We start from the raw sequence: 16191 nt of genomic DNA, 5'->3' as shown, positions 1-16191 counted from the left end.
TCACAAAAATCAAAAAGCACTGGAACTGATAACGAGCACAGTGTGTGTGATGAGAATGAGACATTTTCTGATTGCCACGTAAACCCTTTCTTCATTAGGCAGATAAAGGGATAATTCCCATGAAAAATGCTGCCTAGCCCAATGAAAATGTTGAATATACAAAATTGGATACCTCTGTCTCAGACATAATATGTATGACATTTCCAAAAATCACAAGGAATTGGACATTTTAAATGCAGTAGTCCTGGTTCTATGCCAATTATTCCAAAGCTTTGTGTTTGTGCTCTGTTTAATTTCTCAGCAAACAACAGAAGGGCAGGACCTCAAAATCAAGGCTAGATGAAGGGTTGGGCACTAGCAGGGTGAGAGGCCTCATCCTCATGCTGCCTCGACATTCTCAAGTAATTTATTAGCAGGTTATGACACTGCTGAGCACTAAACATTGTTAGAAGAGAAATGGCATTGTTCTTTCCAGCAGAAGAAAAGAGCATGTGCTACTCGTGCAGCACAAACCTCTCTTGCTCCCTCATTCAAGGAAAGCAGTTCCCACATTAAGTTGAAACCAAGCTTGATGTATTGAAGCCAGCAGAAGTCGATCATTCGGTGTGAAAACTGAAACTATCCAGCTGAAATTCTTTCCCTGCCATGGTAAACTACACCTCAGCTTGTAGTGCAATTGCTTTCTCCTATTTTCCTCTTCATTATTCCCTTATTTTTCAGGTAGTTTTAGGTCATAACACTTTATCAATTCTTCCTGTGAAGGAATAGAAATCTGAAATCCTCACTAGATTTAAGCACTAAAAAAAAAAAAAAAAAAAAAAAAAAAAAAAAAAAAAAGGCAGAAAAGAGAAGTAAAAAGAAGCCTGCATTTGTTTGGAGGTGAAGAACAGACAGAGGCTCTTGGAAGAGTTTCTATTGCCCAGTGCTGTGATAGCAGCACCCCTTGCCCTGTTCAATGGGACAGTGCAGACAAAAGCCTGAAATGTCCAACACCACACCCAGAAATAGGTCACCAGGAAAATTCTACCAGTTTGCAGCACCAAGTGACTGATGGATTCTGTGAAGTGGGTGGTTATGGACAGTACAAGGTTCTGCCTGCCCACAAGCTCTATTTCCAAAGAAAACCTTCTTGATTTGAGAAACTTGCAGCTCAAAAGCTTTAGCTTGGAGAGGTGGAACAGGAAGCAAAGCACCACTGCTATTGCCAGAGAGGCTTACTAGTCAGTCATACGAGCCACAAATCTGTTTTATGCCAAGCATGGGCCAGTGCAATTCAGCAGGCTTTTAGGTTTTGCCATTACCAAAACTGAAACAGAGGTCTGTACACCAGGGAAGTGCTTAGCTGGCCCTGGTTTGTGCTCAGTGCTGTGGGGGTGGCTGGGAGGAAAGGGCACCTCATGGTAACTCCGTGCCTTGCCTGCTGCCCTGTGAGCTCAGTTTGGAGGATGCCTCCTGTGCCTGATTCATCTCAGCTTGCCTGGCACTGCTGGCAGTCACAGGCACCACTCTTTGCCCCAAAATTGCTCACCTTCTGCGAGGTGCTGGCTGAGCCCCTCTCCAGGCTAATGAGGATCTCAGGGTAAGCTGGAAGGCAAAAATAAATGTATTAGTGAAATGGACACTACAGACCACAGTAACAGCTTCTAATAACACCAATAGCCTTGCATCATGAGAAGAGTGGAAATTAAATCCTACCTCCAGCCACACATCAAGCAAAGATAAAAGTGCTTACAGCTGCAATTTGAGGCCAAGGAAGTGGTTTACAAGGCTGTATCAGCAGCTATTGCCACAGGATCCGGGATGCATTTCACCACCTATCTCAGCTAGGCTTGGGTGGCTTTTCTGGGGAAATGAACTGAAACCATCCTGCAGCTCTGCCACCCATCCTGGGCCCCATGAAATCACACACCCCCCCCAGTTTCTGCTTCCTCTGTGTGCTTGCCAAAGCTATCCCCAAAGGCTGCAGCCATCCCCCAAATGTTGATTGCTTTTGGATGCCAGCCACCCAGATGCTGTTGCCTGGCCAGATGTGTGACAGTGACCCCCACAGATCTTCCTGCCCTTCCAGGAAGCCCAGATGCAGGGCACTGATGACCACATCCACATGAAACAAAAAGCTGTTTTCTTCTGCTTTTGCAGCCTTTTGATTCTGGGCACAGCTGGTTGTATAAATTAAAGCTATCAGGAGCTGTAAGCCTCTCTAAACTACATTTCCAAATTAGCCATTGTGATGCTTGGTTTGGAGCAATGTTGGCTTGTTAAGTAAGGACAATTGAAATTGTGTTAATATAAAATAAATCTCAAAAGCCTCAGATGAATTTGGCTTCTGGCCCTTTCTGAGCCCTGAAACTGGACCGGAAACAAGTGTTCTCCCTGAATTACTTAGGAGATCCAAAATTCCTTATCTTTCCAACCTAAACTTCACTTTAATCTCTACCATTATAATAATTTTCTCTTCTTCTTGCCCTGTTAATTGATATAGCACCACCTCAGTTAATTACATTCCCCCCTGAGGTGAACTATTCAGGTTTCCCTGTTTTATACAGCTAATCCACCAAGGACTCGCCTGACTTTATTTTTAATTTCCATTTTTCTGCCTGATGCTACTGATGGATTCTGCCTGGGCATGACTTACATTTAGTTATCATGGCCTTATGGTTTTCTGGTCTTATGGTACTTTTTTGAGTGGAATTTCCTATTTTTTTAATATCTTCTGGGTTTTGGGTTTTTCTGCTTTTTTGGAGGGTGGGGTAGGGCAGGGGTTATAGATTCTTCCTATCAGGAAATGAGTGTCCCTAAGTTTTCATTCTTTCTTCTTTGCCAAAACTGTACAGATGATGGTGGAGCTGGCAGAAGACAGACAGACTTTTTCAGATACAGAGAAAAATCTGGCAAACTGTATCTTCTAATTGCTGGCAATTGGCTGGGAGGCTAAATGATGTCTGGTCTAGTGCATGCTCTTCCTTTTGTCTTTTTGATGAGAATGGGTATGCTTTGCCACACCTGTATTGAGCACTGCCCTCTGCTTTCTCAGATGTGTTTGCTGGTAGCTGTTCTGGCAGGCAGCTCTCACACAGAGCTCTGAGTGGTCTAATAGATCTTTTCCAATTAACATCTCAGCCCCTGTTAACACTTTGACATTCATTTGTCTTGCTAGGATATTTACCAATGTTTTGGATCTAGCAGAAATTCAATATTTAGTTCAGTAGTTTCTGCTGCTGGGCTTTTGCTCTTACAAAAAGGAGAAATCAATATTTGGCAAAATTAGACATGAAAAGGCCATATATTTTCACAGCAGCTTGTATCTCAAAGAACTCTATTCCAGAAGAGAAATATTTTTAAGTATTTCAATCCAAAAACACCATCTTGAAAAAAGCTATCTTGATTGAATGTTTTTACCCAATATACCAAGACCTTCCTAGAGAGATCTTTGATGCCTTCTCCATCCTCTCCTGTCCAATCCTCAGCCCCACTTGGGCCACTTCAAGCAGCTGGGGGGGAACATTATTTAGCACCCCTCAGACTCAGCCTGTCTCTGCTGTGTTTAGCCCTGCCTGAAGTATTTTTGAGATATTTTTCAGAGGGATCCTGCATGAGCAGTTTCCCCAGGCACCCTCTCCTCCTCCTGGCCCTTTCAGCTCTGAGCTGCAGTAGCTGCCTGCCTTCCCTGCCCTGCTTTTATCCACCCAGCCTGAGGAGTTCAGGCACGAGTTTTTGGGTGACAGAGGAGATACTGGCTTGCCAAAATGGAAAAACCTCCCCAGGTTTCCACTGGCCTTTTTTCCCTAGCTGTGCCCTTGCTAATGGCCAGGATGACAGATAGACCCAACAGAAGGTGCTGTTGATTTGTATGCATACACCATCTCCAGGTTCTGTCCCAAACTGCCAGAACACAAATATATTCATTTCTTTATTCTCTGGTCAGCACAAGGAACAGCACAAGAGAGGTGCTGCCATCTGAAAGGCCTCTGTGTCCCCAGATGTCACCTAGAGAATGCTGGATTATCCTGGGCAGTGTCTGCCAGTGCTGTGGGCTGGCTCAGGGCAGGCTCTGAGCCCTCTGCTCTTGGTCTCTCCTCCTGCTGCAGCACCAGACAGAACATGGATGGAGAAAGGCTGGGCTGGTGCAATCATAAGTGGCATGACTTCAGCAAATGGTAACAGGAAAGAGTGAGACAGGATGCAAAATAATTATTTCACCTGCAAAATTCAGACATGAAAGGGCTAGAAGCACAAAAGAACACTTCCTCCCAGTGGTGGACTTTACTTGGCTGGGGTCTGAGAGGCTTTCCTCAGCAGCCTCTGCAAACCTCAGGGCTCTCAGGGAGCCCCTGCACCCAGCTCTGCCCCTGGGAGCCCTGTGAGAGAGGCTGGGGGCTCAGCACCCAGGTGCAGAGCCAGCCAGCACTCACTGGGAAATGCAGGCTGTTCACCACCTGCTTTCTCTAGTTTGCCTCTCTGCCCTGCTGTACTGATGTTTTGATATGGGTTCATGCACAGCTAAGCACACATCTCGCAGTAATTCAGAGAAAAAGCTAAATAAAGCGACCACTCAGTAAGAGACACACAAATCTAGGCAAGAACATCAGCAGTGATGGAAGAGAGTTCAAGTATATTAGTATCCTTGAATGATTACCCAGGTAACACTGTTGATATTTGAGAGATGTTGATTTTAGAAAGCGTCTGAATCATGCAAACGTAAGAGGAGGTTTCAGATCATTAACTTCTATTTTTATTTCTTTTACATCAGTGACCAACAGCCTCCAGACACATTTTGCTCTTTTTCATCTGCTCCCTGTTGAACTTTGAATTCAGAGCATCAGCCTTGAATGGCCGTGCCATCCTCAAGCTGTGGGCTTCCTTGGACAATCAACTACAGCCAAGGGACTGTTGACAGGCCCAGTGGTTAATACTCATTTACTTTTGAAGCTTTGGAACTATCTTTTCCAGACCAACTGATCTCTAAAGACAAAATAAAGTCTGGTTTTCAAGTGGGTAGCAATTTTCTGATTCAGTTGTACCTTAGTGACAGCAGAGCAATTCCTACGCCACTTGAAAGGGAACAAGGAAATAACTGAAGATGGGGAAGGCTTACAAAATGAAATGCCAGCCCACGTTTGCAGTACACAGGCTCTGCCACTCCAGTTTGAGACCCCCCCACCAGGACCCTCATTTCCAGACCCTCATGTCCTCATTTTGGCAGCAGTTGACTGTCACATGCCCTTGAGGATGTCATTTTACTCCAGCTGTAGTCCCAAACTGCTTCCTAAATTGTGGCCATGATTTCCTAACCACAGACAGCACTGGGACACGGAGATCTTGATGACCAGTGTGTTTTCCTGTAACCTACAAAATCCCAGCATAAACCTCAGGGTAAGATTCTTGCCATCTGCATGACAGTGAGATTGATATATGTGCAATGAATCTACTATTTTTTCCTGCAAAAAATTGAAGGAAGTGACTCAAATTCTTCTAAGATCTCCAGGGTTTACTACCATTAACTACCATTTTATGTCATTGCAGCTGGAAAAAATGACAAGGTAAATATGTTTACATTAAAAAAACCCCCAGTATCTGTCAAAAGTGATTTGTTTCAGAACCAGACAGGAGTGACACCTTTCCAAGTGCAAGGCAGCTGGCAAAAGCCCCTTACCAAATACTCTCACAGTGGTGCTGCTCTTCTGGACTCTCTCTGGGTGGTAGAGCACGTGGCAGGAAAAGACTCTGCCATCATCAGTGATTTTGGTGGGGAAAACCTTTAGAGTGTTGTTCAAACCCAGGAGGACTCTCTGCCCATGCAGCATGCTGCTGTTCCTGTACACAGCAGGACAAGAGGGCTCCTTGGTCACAAGTTCCTCCTTCCTCCCATTTTCATCCTGTGTACAGAAAAAACAACAAAATTGTGAAGTCCAGACACACACACAGAGAAATATTTGTGTAAGCCAGCTCTATTCCCACTATGAAAAGTCTCCCTTGCACATTGTGTAGCAGTAAGTGGATATTTGCAACATCTGGGTTTTGTTTTTTTTTTTTTTTTTCCAAATATATTCTCTCTCAGGACTTCAATACTAAGAGCAGTCATCATCTTGACAATAAAATATGGAATAAATAGCTGTGTCTTGTGAGTCCTGCTCTCTGTAGCCTGCAGAGAGAGCACCAGAGGTGCTTTCTCACTGTACCAGTCTTTAAGTTATGCTGGACATCCCATACATATGAGATGTGACTGAACTGTCAACGAAAACTTTGCTCTTACAGAATTTTAAGTAACAAACCCTGATAAAAATAACTAAAATTTGTCTCACTGTCTGTGTGGCAGACACCCTTGGTTATAAGTACAGCCAGCATGTCCTGGACATCTGTGCCCCAGTACATATTTGCAAGCTTTACTCTGTATGATGCAAGACAACCCACATATATCACTGTGCTGACCTTTGGGGATTTTTTTCCCCTTTCCTCTGCTACTTTGTAGAGTGAACTGGCAAAGCTGATGTAGTAAAGGTAAGGGTGTTCCCTACAAAAAAAAAAAATTAAAATTTTAATATTATGAATGACCTGCATAAGGGAGATCTAAATAGATGATGAACCAGGACAGAAGGTTAAAAAAACCTAAACTATTTGAAAATCACTTTAAAAGAAATCCTCAAGAGTTACAGCTTATCAGTGACAACATATATAAATGAACAGGAAAAGCTCAAGGACACTGCTCAGATACTTATCTCTACACACTGAAATGAATGCTAAAAGGTTGCATTAAAACATGAATATAAATAGTTATCCAGAAAGTGAGATAAAGTACAAAAATACAGCAAGCTTTGTATCTGACAGAAAATTGCTTAAAACCAGTTTTTCATGGGGTTAGCTTGATAACTGGGTTTGATGTCTTCAGTGGCATCTGTGACACAAAACCAAAAACTTTAGCCAGTACCTTTCTTTTCTATGTCAAAACAGCTTGATATCTCACTATCCTACAGAGTAACCATGTATTTTTCAGATACTAAAGCTTCACTACAGAAAAGCTCACTGGAAATCCAATACAATAAATATTTTAGTTTTGTTATATTAGACTTTTTCCTAGACCCTCTCTGTACATGCTCCTGAAAAATTCAAAGCAATTAAGATGGATTTTTTCCTCTTTGTTTCTTGAACAGGTATTATGTGCAGTGTATATTTTGCAAGCCTATGGTTATACTTTTCCCCTTTATTATCACAGTCCAATATGACTGGTAATTTTTTTAGCAGATTCTGCAGGCAGGACGCAGCAGAGTAGAACATTTTCATTTCAATTTTCAAAAATACCCTGTAGTTCTTTCTGAACTTTATATCTGAGATGAAAAATACTTACCACTAGCCATTTCAAAGGATAAGTGGACAAATTTTCTGAGGTCGCATCCTCAAGGCATGGAATTTCTAAAGTCTGCTTTAACCACACTTTCTTCAGGTAGTGCCTCTCCTCTTTCATCATTGGAACAACAACAAAATGCAAGAAGGAAAATCAGAAACATGACGTTCATTGTGCTTTGAAAACCAATGCTGAGTAGTCTTCTGTTCAAGGAACAGGCACTTTTTGCTTTAGAAGGGAACTGCAATTTTCAACCATTACCCCTAGACACATTTTTTAAGTGAAAGCCATGCATCTGATTCTAGTTGCAGTTTCATGACTCAATTCACAGCATTACCTGAACTTTTTGGCAATTCTTAAAAAAGCTTTTCTTAACTGCAGGATCACGATGTCTCCTTTTGGAGCTGAGAATAATTGGAAGCTTCAGATTTTATCTTACAATTCTTTTTCTTTCCTGTGGCAAATAAACCTTCACATCAATTTTGTGCACCTCCATTTCATTTTCTCTGAAGATATCTGCAGACCTTTTTTTCACTAAGCAAGCTATTCAGCATGTCAGTTAGGTTAAGACTAACCCTGGTTTTCAGTGTAAGTGCTCCTTTTGTTATTCTTTTGTTATTCTTTTGTTATTCTCCAACCTGCCCACTACCACAAAACTTGTCACTCTTTCCTTTCTTATCAATATCAAAATAATTTCACCACCCCCTACCCTACTCATTCTCAATCTAGGGCTCCATCCAGCTGTGGAGGCTGGGCAGAGTGGGGCAGTGATCCAGATGTTGTGTCTGGGAGTGTGTATTTGAGCAGGAAGAGCAGTGGTGATGGGTGGGAGATGCTGTGGGTGCCACGGTCAGCCCTGACCCTTGGCCACAGGGCAGGCAGGGATGTGGCACATCCTGCCATCCTCCTGTGCCTTCAGACCTGCCTTCCCTCCTCCTTGGAGGCAAGGCACCAGCACACAACACAGGGAAACTCCTCAGCTCTGCTCCCCTGGCAGCTCTGGCTTGCATGTTGAGCTAGAACAGGGATGTATTTCATTTATTTCTCATCTTGAGGGGAGTGAGACTATCCAGCTGTCCCACACTGCCATGCTATTTGTCACTGGGGACTTTCTGGTGGCTGAAACTTCCTTTGTGGCTGGCACCCAAGCAATGGTGCCAGCATGCAGCCTGTGCCATAGAGGTGTGAAGAAAGGCAGAGCCCTGAGCTGTGCCCAGGAGAGCCAGCAGCAGAAGCAGCTTCCCTCCATTGTCCCTGAGAATAAAGAAAATGAGGAGCCAGCTCTCACAGCAGGACACAGAGCACAGAAACCCTAACAGGATTGGGCAGTGCAGAGAGGATAATGAAAGGACAAAGCAAGTAAATCTACAGTTTCTCCAGGAACAAAACTGTACAGAAGATTTTGTTGGGACAAACCACCAGGCAGAAGTGCTGTGCATGATACAACAAATGAGTAGTCACCCCAGAGTTCAGTCTGGAAACAGCTTCTGCCTACTCTCACAGCCACATGTCCCAGCTGCTTGCTTTTCCCTCCCATCTCTGACTCCCATCTCCATTAACAGCCTGTTGGATAAAGTCTGTGTCCTCTCTGTCCTATGGAGGCATGCTGCTCTGTGAGCTTTTTACAAGTCGAGTGCCTCTGGATTCACTTCACTTTGATGTAAATGAAAACTGTACTTCATCATAGACTGTCACCTTTATCCATCCCACTCACTCATAAGGATTACGGATTTTTGCCTTTTGAGTCAGAGTGGTTTATTGCAGAACATCCAGTTACCTTAAGACACAAACCTGCAAAAGGTGCCAAACTCAATTTTTTAGTTCTCTCCAGCAAGCAGTCATCAGTAGCACAGCTTGCTACATCTCGTAGTTACTGAAAAAAGCCACAATGATGCTGATATGAACAAGAGCTGCCCACGCTGTAGACAGCAATAACAGCACTGAACCTGTCTGCATCAACCAAGGGCAGGAGAAGAGAAGCAATGCCCAATTAGCTCAGTTACTGCACTGTCACCCTGATTCTTAAGATTTTCTAAAGCCTTCTGAGTTTGCATTCTGTTAGAAAACCTTCCCACACATTTTCTATAAACAACATATTGGTTTGCATTCCTTCATGGGGGTGGAAGAAGGATGCACTGGTGGTTTGTCCAATGTCTTTGGAGAGGTGGCCCATTCACTTTCCAATCCACTGTCACCTTTGGAACAGTATAAAAGTTGGAGTCAGAAAATAAACTTTCTTCTTCTTTACCTTGCCATTGCAGTGGCTCGTGCTGTGCTTTCTCGTGTCCTATAATGACACTGCACTAAGGAAGAGATGCAGAAACTGAGCATGAAGAACAGAAACATGGGAGGGTTTCACAGGGCTACCAGCACGATTTGTACCTCACTGCCCTCCCCTGGATCCCTCTTCCCTGTGGAGCACAGGGAAATTCCAGAAGGGTAACCTACCACAGCACATCCCTATTCAGTGGGTAGAGTGGCAGCTTCAGCTCTGGCACAATTATTCAGCGTGTGCTGTTTAAACACACCTGATGTTCCCCCCCTTGCACAGCCCCCTAAATATCCTAGGCTAGCTCAGAGGTAAGCAGGCTGTGAGGGGAGGAATATCAGGAGATGGCAAAGATTTCCAAAAGAGGCTCTTACCCCAATATATGTTGTTTCAGCTCTCTTTATTCTGTGATGTCCATGTGGAGAGCAGGGCAAAAGAGGACGAACAGGAAATGTCAGGGGTCTATATAGACTTTGGACAGGGTGGGCTTCCCTGGCTCTCTGCCAGCCCCGTTGGGGCAGGAAGGAGGGTCCAGGGTTAATAGATCAGAGTCACAGGATCCCAGGGAAGGGGAAACAGAGTGCCCATGAGCTCACTGTAGCACACACCCACCCTCCGTGAGCTGGGCAGAGGTGCTGGCTCTCACTTTGCCTCTGCGAGTTCATCAGGTGCTCCAGGGCTGCCCCAGATGTGTCTCCAGGATAACAGCACCAAAATTCTTGGAGCCACTGCCATGCAGGGCTGTCAGTGTTAGACATCCATCCCTGAGCTGAGTCTTGCACAGGAGTGATCCAGCGTGGGGACAACCAGCCTGGCCTTGTGATGTGGGTAAAAAGGCAGTGGGAGAACACCAAAATACCCCTAAAATAACCTGCACCCACCCTGCTCCTGACTCTTGAATGTCTGCTGTGTCTACAGCCCAGGGCACAAGCAGAGTGAGCACGTTGGCCTTGCAGCTCCGAAGTGAAACAGTGCCAGGTTTGTTGTACTTATTTTAATCCTTCTGTTAGCAGAAACCTGGGTCAGAAGGAGGTTTCTGAGGTCATCAAATCCAGTTCCCCATGTGCACAACAACAGGCTTGCTCAACACCCATATTAAATTCCATCTTCACAGCAGTTGGGGCTTTTGCCCTCACCACTAACACTAAATAGCTGTTCCCAAAGTTGCTACACTGACAATTGCCACTGTTTTTTAATTTGTTGTCAAACCCATTCTCATCTGATTTAAATAATTTTGTTCCTTTACCAGGATAATTTAAATATCCTTCCTGGAGTTCACACTCTCCCTTGAGGCTTACTCACTGAGAGCAGTCATTCTGCTTTCCAGCTTCCTTTTGCCTGACAGAACCAGCCAAATCTCCGTTCCTGTGATTCTCCTAAGCAATTCCCCACTTTGCTCCAGTGTATTTTTGGTGGTGGTGATGCCTTAAGTTTTAGCTTTTATATTTTCAGTTTCTGTGCTGCTTTAGTGTGTAGTTCCGAGCTTCACATTAAGCTTTGGTAAGCTCTCTTCACAGTTTAAGTAAACAAAACAATTCCTTTTCTAGCTTGGGACCAAGGACAATTGGTACTAGAGCATAAACAACGGTGGGCTGAAGAGAGAAAACAAGAAGGATGGGACTTCATACCCTAAAGCTGTAATTGGACAATTAACTTGAATATGCAAATGGACCAAAACTTTTAAAAATATGAGACCTTGGGACCAGTTGTCCATTTTGTGACCATTTTGGGATCATCTTGGGTGTAGCCCTGGCTGGGCTCTTGTGCTGCCTAAGGAGTATCTTGGCACCTTGTTGGGGCCTTTTAATAAATACCTGCTTTATTGTTTAACTCTGTCTAGCCTCTGTTCTAGGTCAGCCTTCACAAGGCTGCAGTGGGGACACTCATCCTTCCATGGAGCTGACATCCAGCATGCTCTGCAGATGTCAGCCCTCAGCCCCAGTCAGACAAGGGTGTTTTCTCTTGATGGCTCCCAGTGCTGAACACCCACAGCAGCAGCACAAGAGATCCAACATCCTTAGTCCCACCATATCCTCACCTGCTCATCCAGTCTCCTCCACAATGTTTCTCCAAAATGAAAATGCAGAAACTGCCCACCTCACCACCTTTTTTCACTTTACTATCGAAATTTTTATTCCACCAAACAATTAAGGTTTCCTAATTATAAGTTGGATGAAAGAGCTAGAGTGCCTGGTAAATAGGAAACTGTAAAAGCAACATTCAGTGGTGCTACTGTGAATCCCAAACAAGTCACCATCACCAACAAAGAAGTGTTCATCTATCCTGATATCTTCCTCTACCTCATTAGGAAACAACAAAATCTCATTTGCAATCACTTACCTTCTGCCTTGACAGTAAGTTGAATTATTTTGGCCTTTGTCCCATATGGGTAAGTAGCAAAAGTGCACTCGTACTGCCCAGTAAGGGCCATGGTGATATTTTCCAGATGCAGCACCCACCAGTTGCATTCAGATGTGGCATTTAGAGTGGAGGAACACAAGGATCCTGCGTTGTCCCCACTGCAGCACCTCCTCGTGCTGAAGGACACTGAAAAGTTGTAAGCAGCCTCAGAAAACTCGAAGTAATGTGTGCCATAGGAGGGGTGATACACAGCTATTTTGGTGGAGGGGCTGCTGTCAGTCTTGGACCACTGAGTCTGTATGATGTGGATGCTGTGCAGTTTTGGGAACAGGCATGCCAGGGTCACGTCAGCACCTGGCAGGGCATGGACCACTTCTCTCTGGGTAATGACATCCACAGTCTGCCCTTAAAAAAACAAACAGGATCATTTTCAGTGCAAGTAATGTTCAAGCAAAGCTTTGCCTAATCCATCTTTGAGGTGATTTGGTGCCTTAGCCACACAACTGTGAAGACCCTACAACTGTAAGCACAAGCTTCCCAGCAAATCTCCACCAGTTCTGAAAAGAGAGAAAATTGGGAGTGTAAATGCATGTGTGTCTGGAAGAGGCCAGGGAGGTCTTGTCACACTTGTTGGAGAGAACTGAGAGCTCTGAGGGCCTCTGTGAAAATGCCAATCTTTCAAGTAATATAAATAAAGTAGAAGCTGGACATAGTTATTCCCCAGTTCTTTTTTGCAAGAATAAATGAGCTATCCCCACTGGCTAATTCCCTGCACATCCCCCTGCCCATCGCCTTTGTGGCTTCAGCAGAGAAAGCCATTCTCTGTGTTATTAAACTGCTTCTGCATGTGCTAAACCAGTGTCTGTCTGTGTCAAAGCTGCTCTAGTGTGCGTGTTTTCTGCCTCTATTAATTTCATAAAGCAGGTGGCAGTCCTCAGTGTGCCATGTAGAGGAGTAATGGATCGATGGAATGAAGGGGCATTCAGCAGGAGCCTGTACCACTTGGTTTAGCTGCTGTTGTAGTAGAATTGATTTATATCCCTTTCTCCCTCCTATGAGTAAGAGTCTGGCAGTCCCCAAACCCCTGAATGCAGGGCACTGACAAACTCAAGGAGATGAAGGATTTATGGAGGGGGTTGTTGCAGTGAGATGTGTAATCAATCACTTCCATAGAGCTGTACACAAAAACTCCCTTTTCCAAAAGGACGAGTGGGTCCACAGGAAAAAAAAAAGAGCTGTGCAGTTGTCCTTTAGTACAGACTTGTTGCCTCCCATTTACATTCCATTTTATCATCCTCCCTGTGTATCATAACATCCCTGTAATATTTGCTTTGGGAATTTGCCCTGCAGCCCTGCCAGCTGCAAGTGCCCACTGCTCACATTCTTTCCTTGGGAAAGCTGGGTACCAATTCCTTTGCTTTGCCATTTGCTCTCCTGTGTGGTACATGGCTCTGGGGCACCTGAGGCAGGAGGGGCCCTGCCAGGGCTCAGACATCCTCAGTGGGGCTGCAGGGTGGCCCACACTCCCCCAGCTCAGCCAGGAAGGAGCCAGGCAGGGACCCTGTGCACCCTCAGCTCTGGCTTGACAGGGAAAAAGCACAAGGGCAGAGGGACACAGAGCTGGCTCCAGTTTGGTACCTGTACACTGAAGGGTGACATGGACACTTGCAGATGTGTGGAGAACAAAGCTACTGAATGGCCATGGCCAACATTAAACTCTGCTGTTTCATTGCTGCACGTGTTCTGCTCATCTTTTATTATAAGGGATGTGATGATGTAAGAGGGTAAATAAAAATAAGCCTGAATGACAAGTCTCTCAGCCTTGTGCTGTTGAGAAAAATTACTAAAGCTACTTTTGTTAGTCCAGGGAGCTTATAATAGGAAATGCTCTCTGATTTCACCATAGGTTTAGCATCAGTAAAAGTTAAGGGAAAAGCAATTAGGAATCTTGCAATCAGACTATCAAGCAAGAGACACGCAGCATTTTTTCTCTCATATTCATGCTGCTGGTGCCTTAGATCTAAGAATCATATAAAGAATGCCTATGAAGAACCACTTGACTAATTTATCTTAAGTTGAAAAGGTTATATATGTAGAAACAACATTTTAATTTGCATTATTTCTTAATAGCCTAGCTCATTACAATATTTTAACTGAAAACATTTTGTGCAAAAGTGTTCTTAACTTTTTGCTAGCATCTCAATATAATTAATCTCAATTTATGTTAACTTTATTTTTCAAAATTAAATAGTGTCTGTTAGTGCATACCTATGCTCCAATTGAAATTTCTTAGAATAACTCCCAGACTTTTAGGTGTCTGATTTCCACAAAAGGCATAGAGGCCTCTACTTTCATCTTTGAATGAGTTCAGTGAGGATTTCATCCTCAGGGACAAAAACCCTCCAATTACTGTTTTTCTGTAATTGCTATTTCTTTCTTACATGTTTTGAGGCTTCTGTTCCTTTCTTTACACTTGAGATTTTCTATTTTGTATGAATACATGTATGAATTATTTTATTTTAAGAACCAGTTTGCCTCAGTGATGTAACAAAAAAAGAACAGCCTATGCCAGATTGTGAGATTAGCATCCTTCCGTGCTCATCAAATACATGCAGTTTTTCCCTTCTTAAATGAAAAATTCTGTATCCTATAAAATTGTTGCTTCTAACTGGTAATATGTATTCCTGCATTTATCATTGGTCAGAATTTTGAGGGGGTAGAGGTGGAGCTTTGTGAACTCCATACCTTTTCTTGGTTTTCTTCGGTTTGCTTTTGGTTTAAATTCCCTCTGACAAAGGTGCCGCCCTCCTTAGTCAGCTTTTCTAAGTGTTTTACTTGAATGACAAAATTATTCCTCAAGATGTTAGCACATGGGGCTAGGTGGAGAAGAATCTGTTTAAGGGGTTGCACCTGTACAATTTACTCTTGAGTTGAAGTGTTTCAATTCTTCCTCTCTCTGCATACACAGGTATGTAAGACAGAGACAGAGAGGTATTTTTTATTTTCCCATTGGAAGCAGTTTTCCTTTTGGCCCATTTGAGAGGAGCACACATTGCCCTAACTTCAAGTGAGCTCATCCCAGTGATTATTCCAGCAGGATAAGAATGTTGAATTAAGTAATCTGCTCAGCACCAGCCATTTACTCCTTACTAGCTGCACATTATAACTAGGGTTATTATTAGAAAGTTGTCAGGAAATAGAAAATCATCACCAGTAGCTACAGGTCACCCACTAATCCCAGCCTGCCCCTCACCACCTGCCATCATAAACTGAGTCAGGGCATCCCCCCTGTCCCACTCTTACCTGTGACACTGGGCACTGAGAGCAAACAAAAGAGAGAGAAAAGCCACCTTGCTTTCATCTTCACTTGCTGAAGTTCTGGTGAATGTGCAGCTCTCTTGGTGCTCCCTCAGAAAAGGAAGTTGAAGTGGCCTGCCCCGTGCAGACAGGCAGATGTGCAGCACACTCACTCAGCATGACTTCAAAGAAATGCTTCATTAAACTGAAAGCCTCAGTTTCCTGCCAGAGTGATAAAATAAGTATATCTTGTGAAACCTTTAAGATAAAAACATCACCTACATTTTAGCCCATGTTGAAAACCAATTCTTTTTTCCTTTGCCTTTTCAGATTAACTCAGAGTAAGAAGTTTACTGATTTACACCGTCTCAAAGATATGCCAGGTACATAAGTCTGAATATATAATTTCCAGGGATATATTTTAGGGGTGATTATGGTGGTGCCAGGTTAGCTGTTGGAATTTTTCTTTAATATTTCCTCCAACAGTGGTGATTTTGTACTATAAGGTAGGTAGCATACAAAAAAGCTGATTTTCTTTCTTTGCTAATTTTCTTCATGAGTTAGTCTCACATATACTATTTCTATACACTGTACATTCAGTAGCTTTTAAAAACACGGCAAAACATCATAAACTATCTCCAGAAATTAATACAGATTGAAATAAGCATTTCTACATTCACTTTCCCCCCCATCCTTTTTCTTCCTAAGAAGAACTCAGATTATTTTCTGCAGTTTGATGAATCCTGATATCACATGAGACAATGTCCCTTGGTGTGGTTAATGTCCTTCAGATGTCAGTTTTGGGAATGGCAGCACCCTCAGGTGGATTGGTGGTTGATTCCTTGATTTCCTGCAATAAAGACCTGTGAATTCCTTGATTCACCTGTCTTTACTGCAGGTCACCTGTGCATCCTTGCGAGCTGTC

General features: G+C 43.5%; 1 protein-coding gene across 1 annotated transcript in view; it reads right to left on the bottom strand.

Annotated features, from left to right (window-relative positions):
* CD96 (CD96 molecule) overlaps window positions 1-15364 on the bottom strand; it is a 29273-nt gene extending 13909 nt beyond the window's left edge. The window contains exons 1-3 of the mRNA XM_077790528.1: window positions 15273-15364; window positions 11949-12374; window positions 1529-1584 (exon numbers count right to left, since the gene is read on the bottom strand). Of these exons, the coding sequence (XP_077646654.1) occupies window positions 1529-1584; window positions 11949-12374; window positions 15273-15330 (540 nt within the window). The 5' untranslated portion in view covers window positions 15331-15364. The remainder of the gene's footprint in view (window positions 1-1528; window positions 1585-11948; window positions 12375-15272) is intronic.
* Between the last annotated feature and the right edge of the window lie 827 nt (window positions 15365-16191).

Source organism: Lonchura striata, chromosome 2 (genome assembly GCF_046129695.1).
Source record: "Lonchura striata isolate bLonStr1 chromosome 2, bLonStr1.mat, whole genome shotgun sequence".
Classification (NCBI taxonomy): domain Eukaryota; kingdom Metazoa; phylum Chordata; class Aves; order Passeriformes; family Estrildidae; genus Lonchura; species Lonchura striata.
Note: the sequence above shows the minus strand (reverse complement) of the source record. Positions and strands in the feature narration are given on the sequence as shown.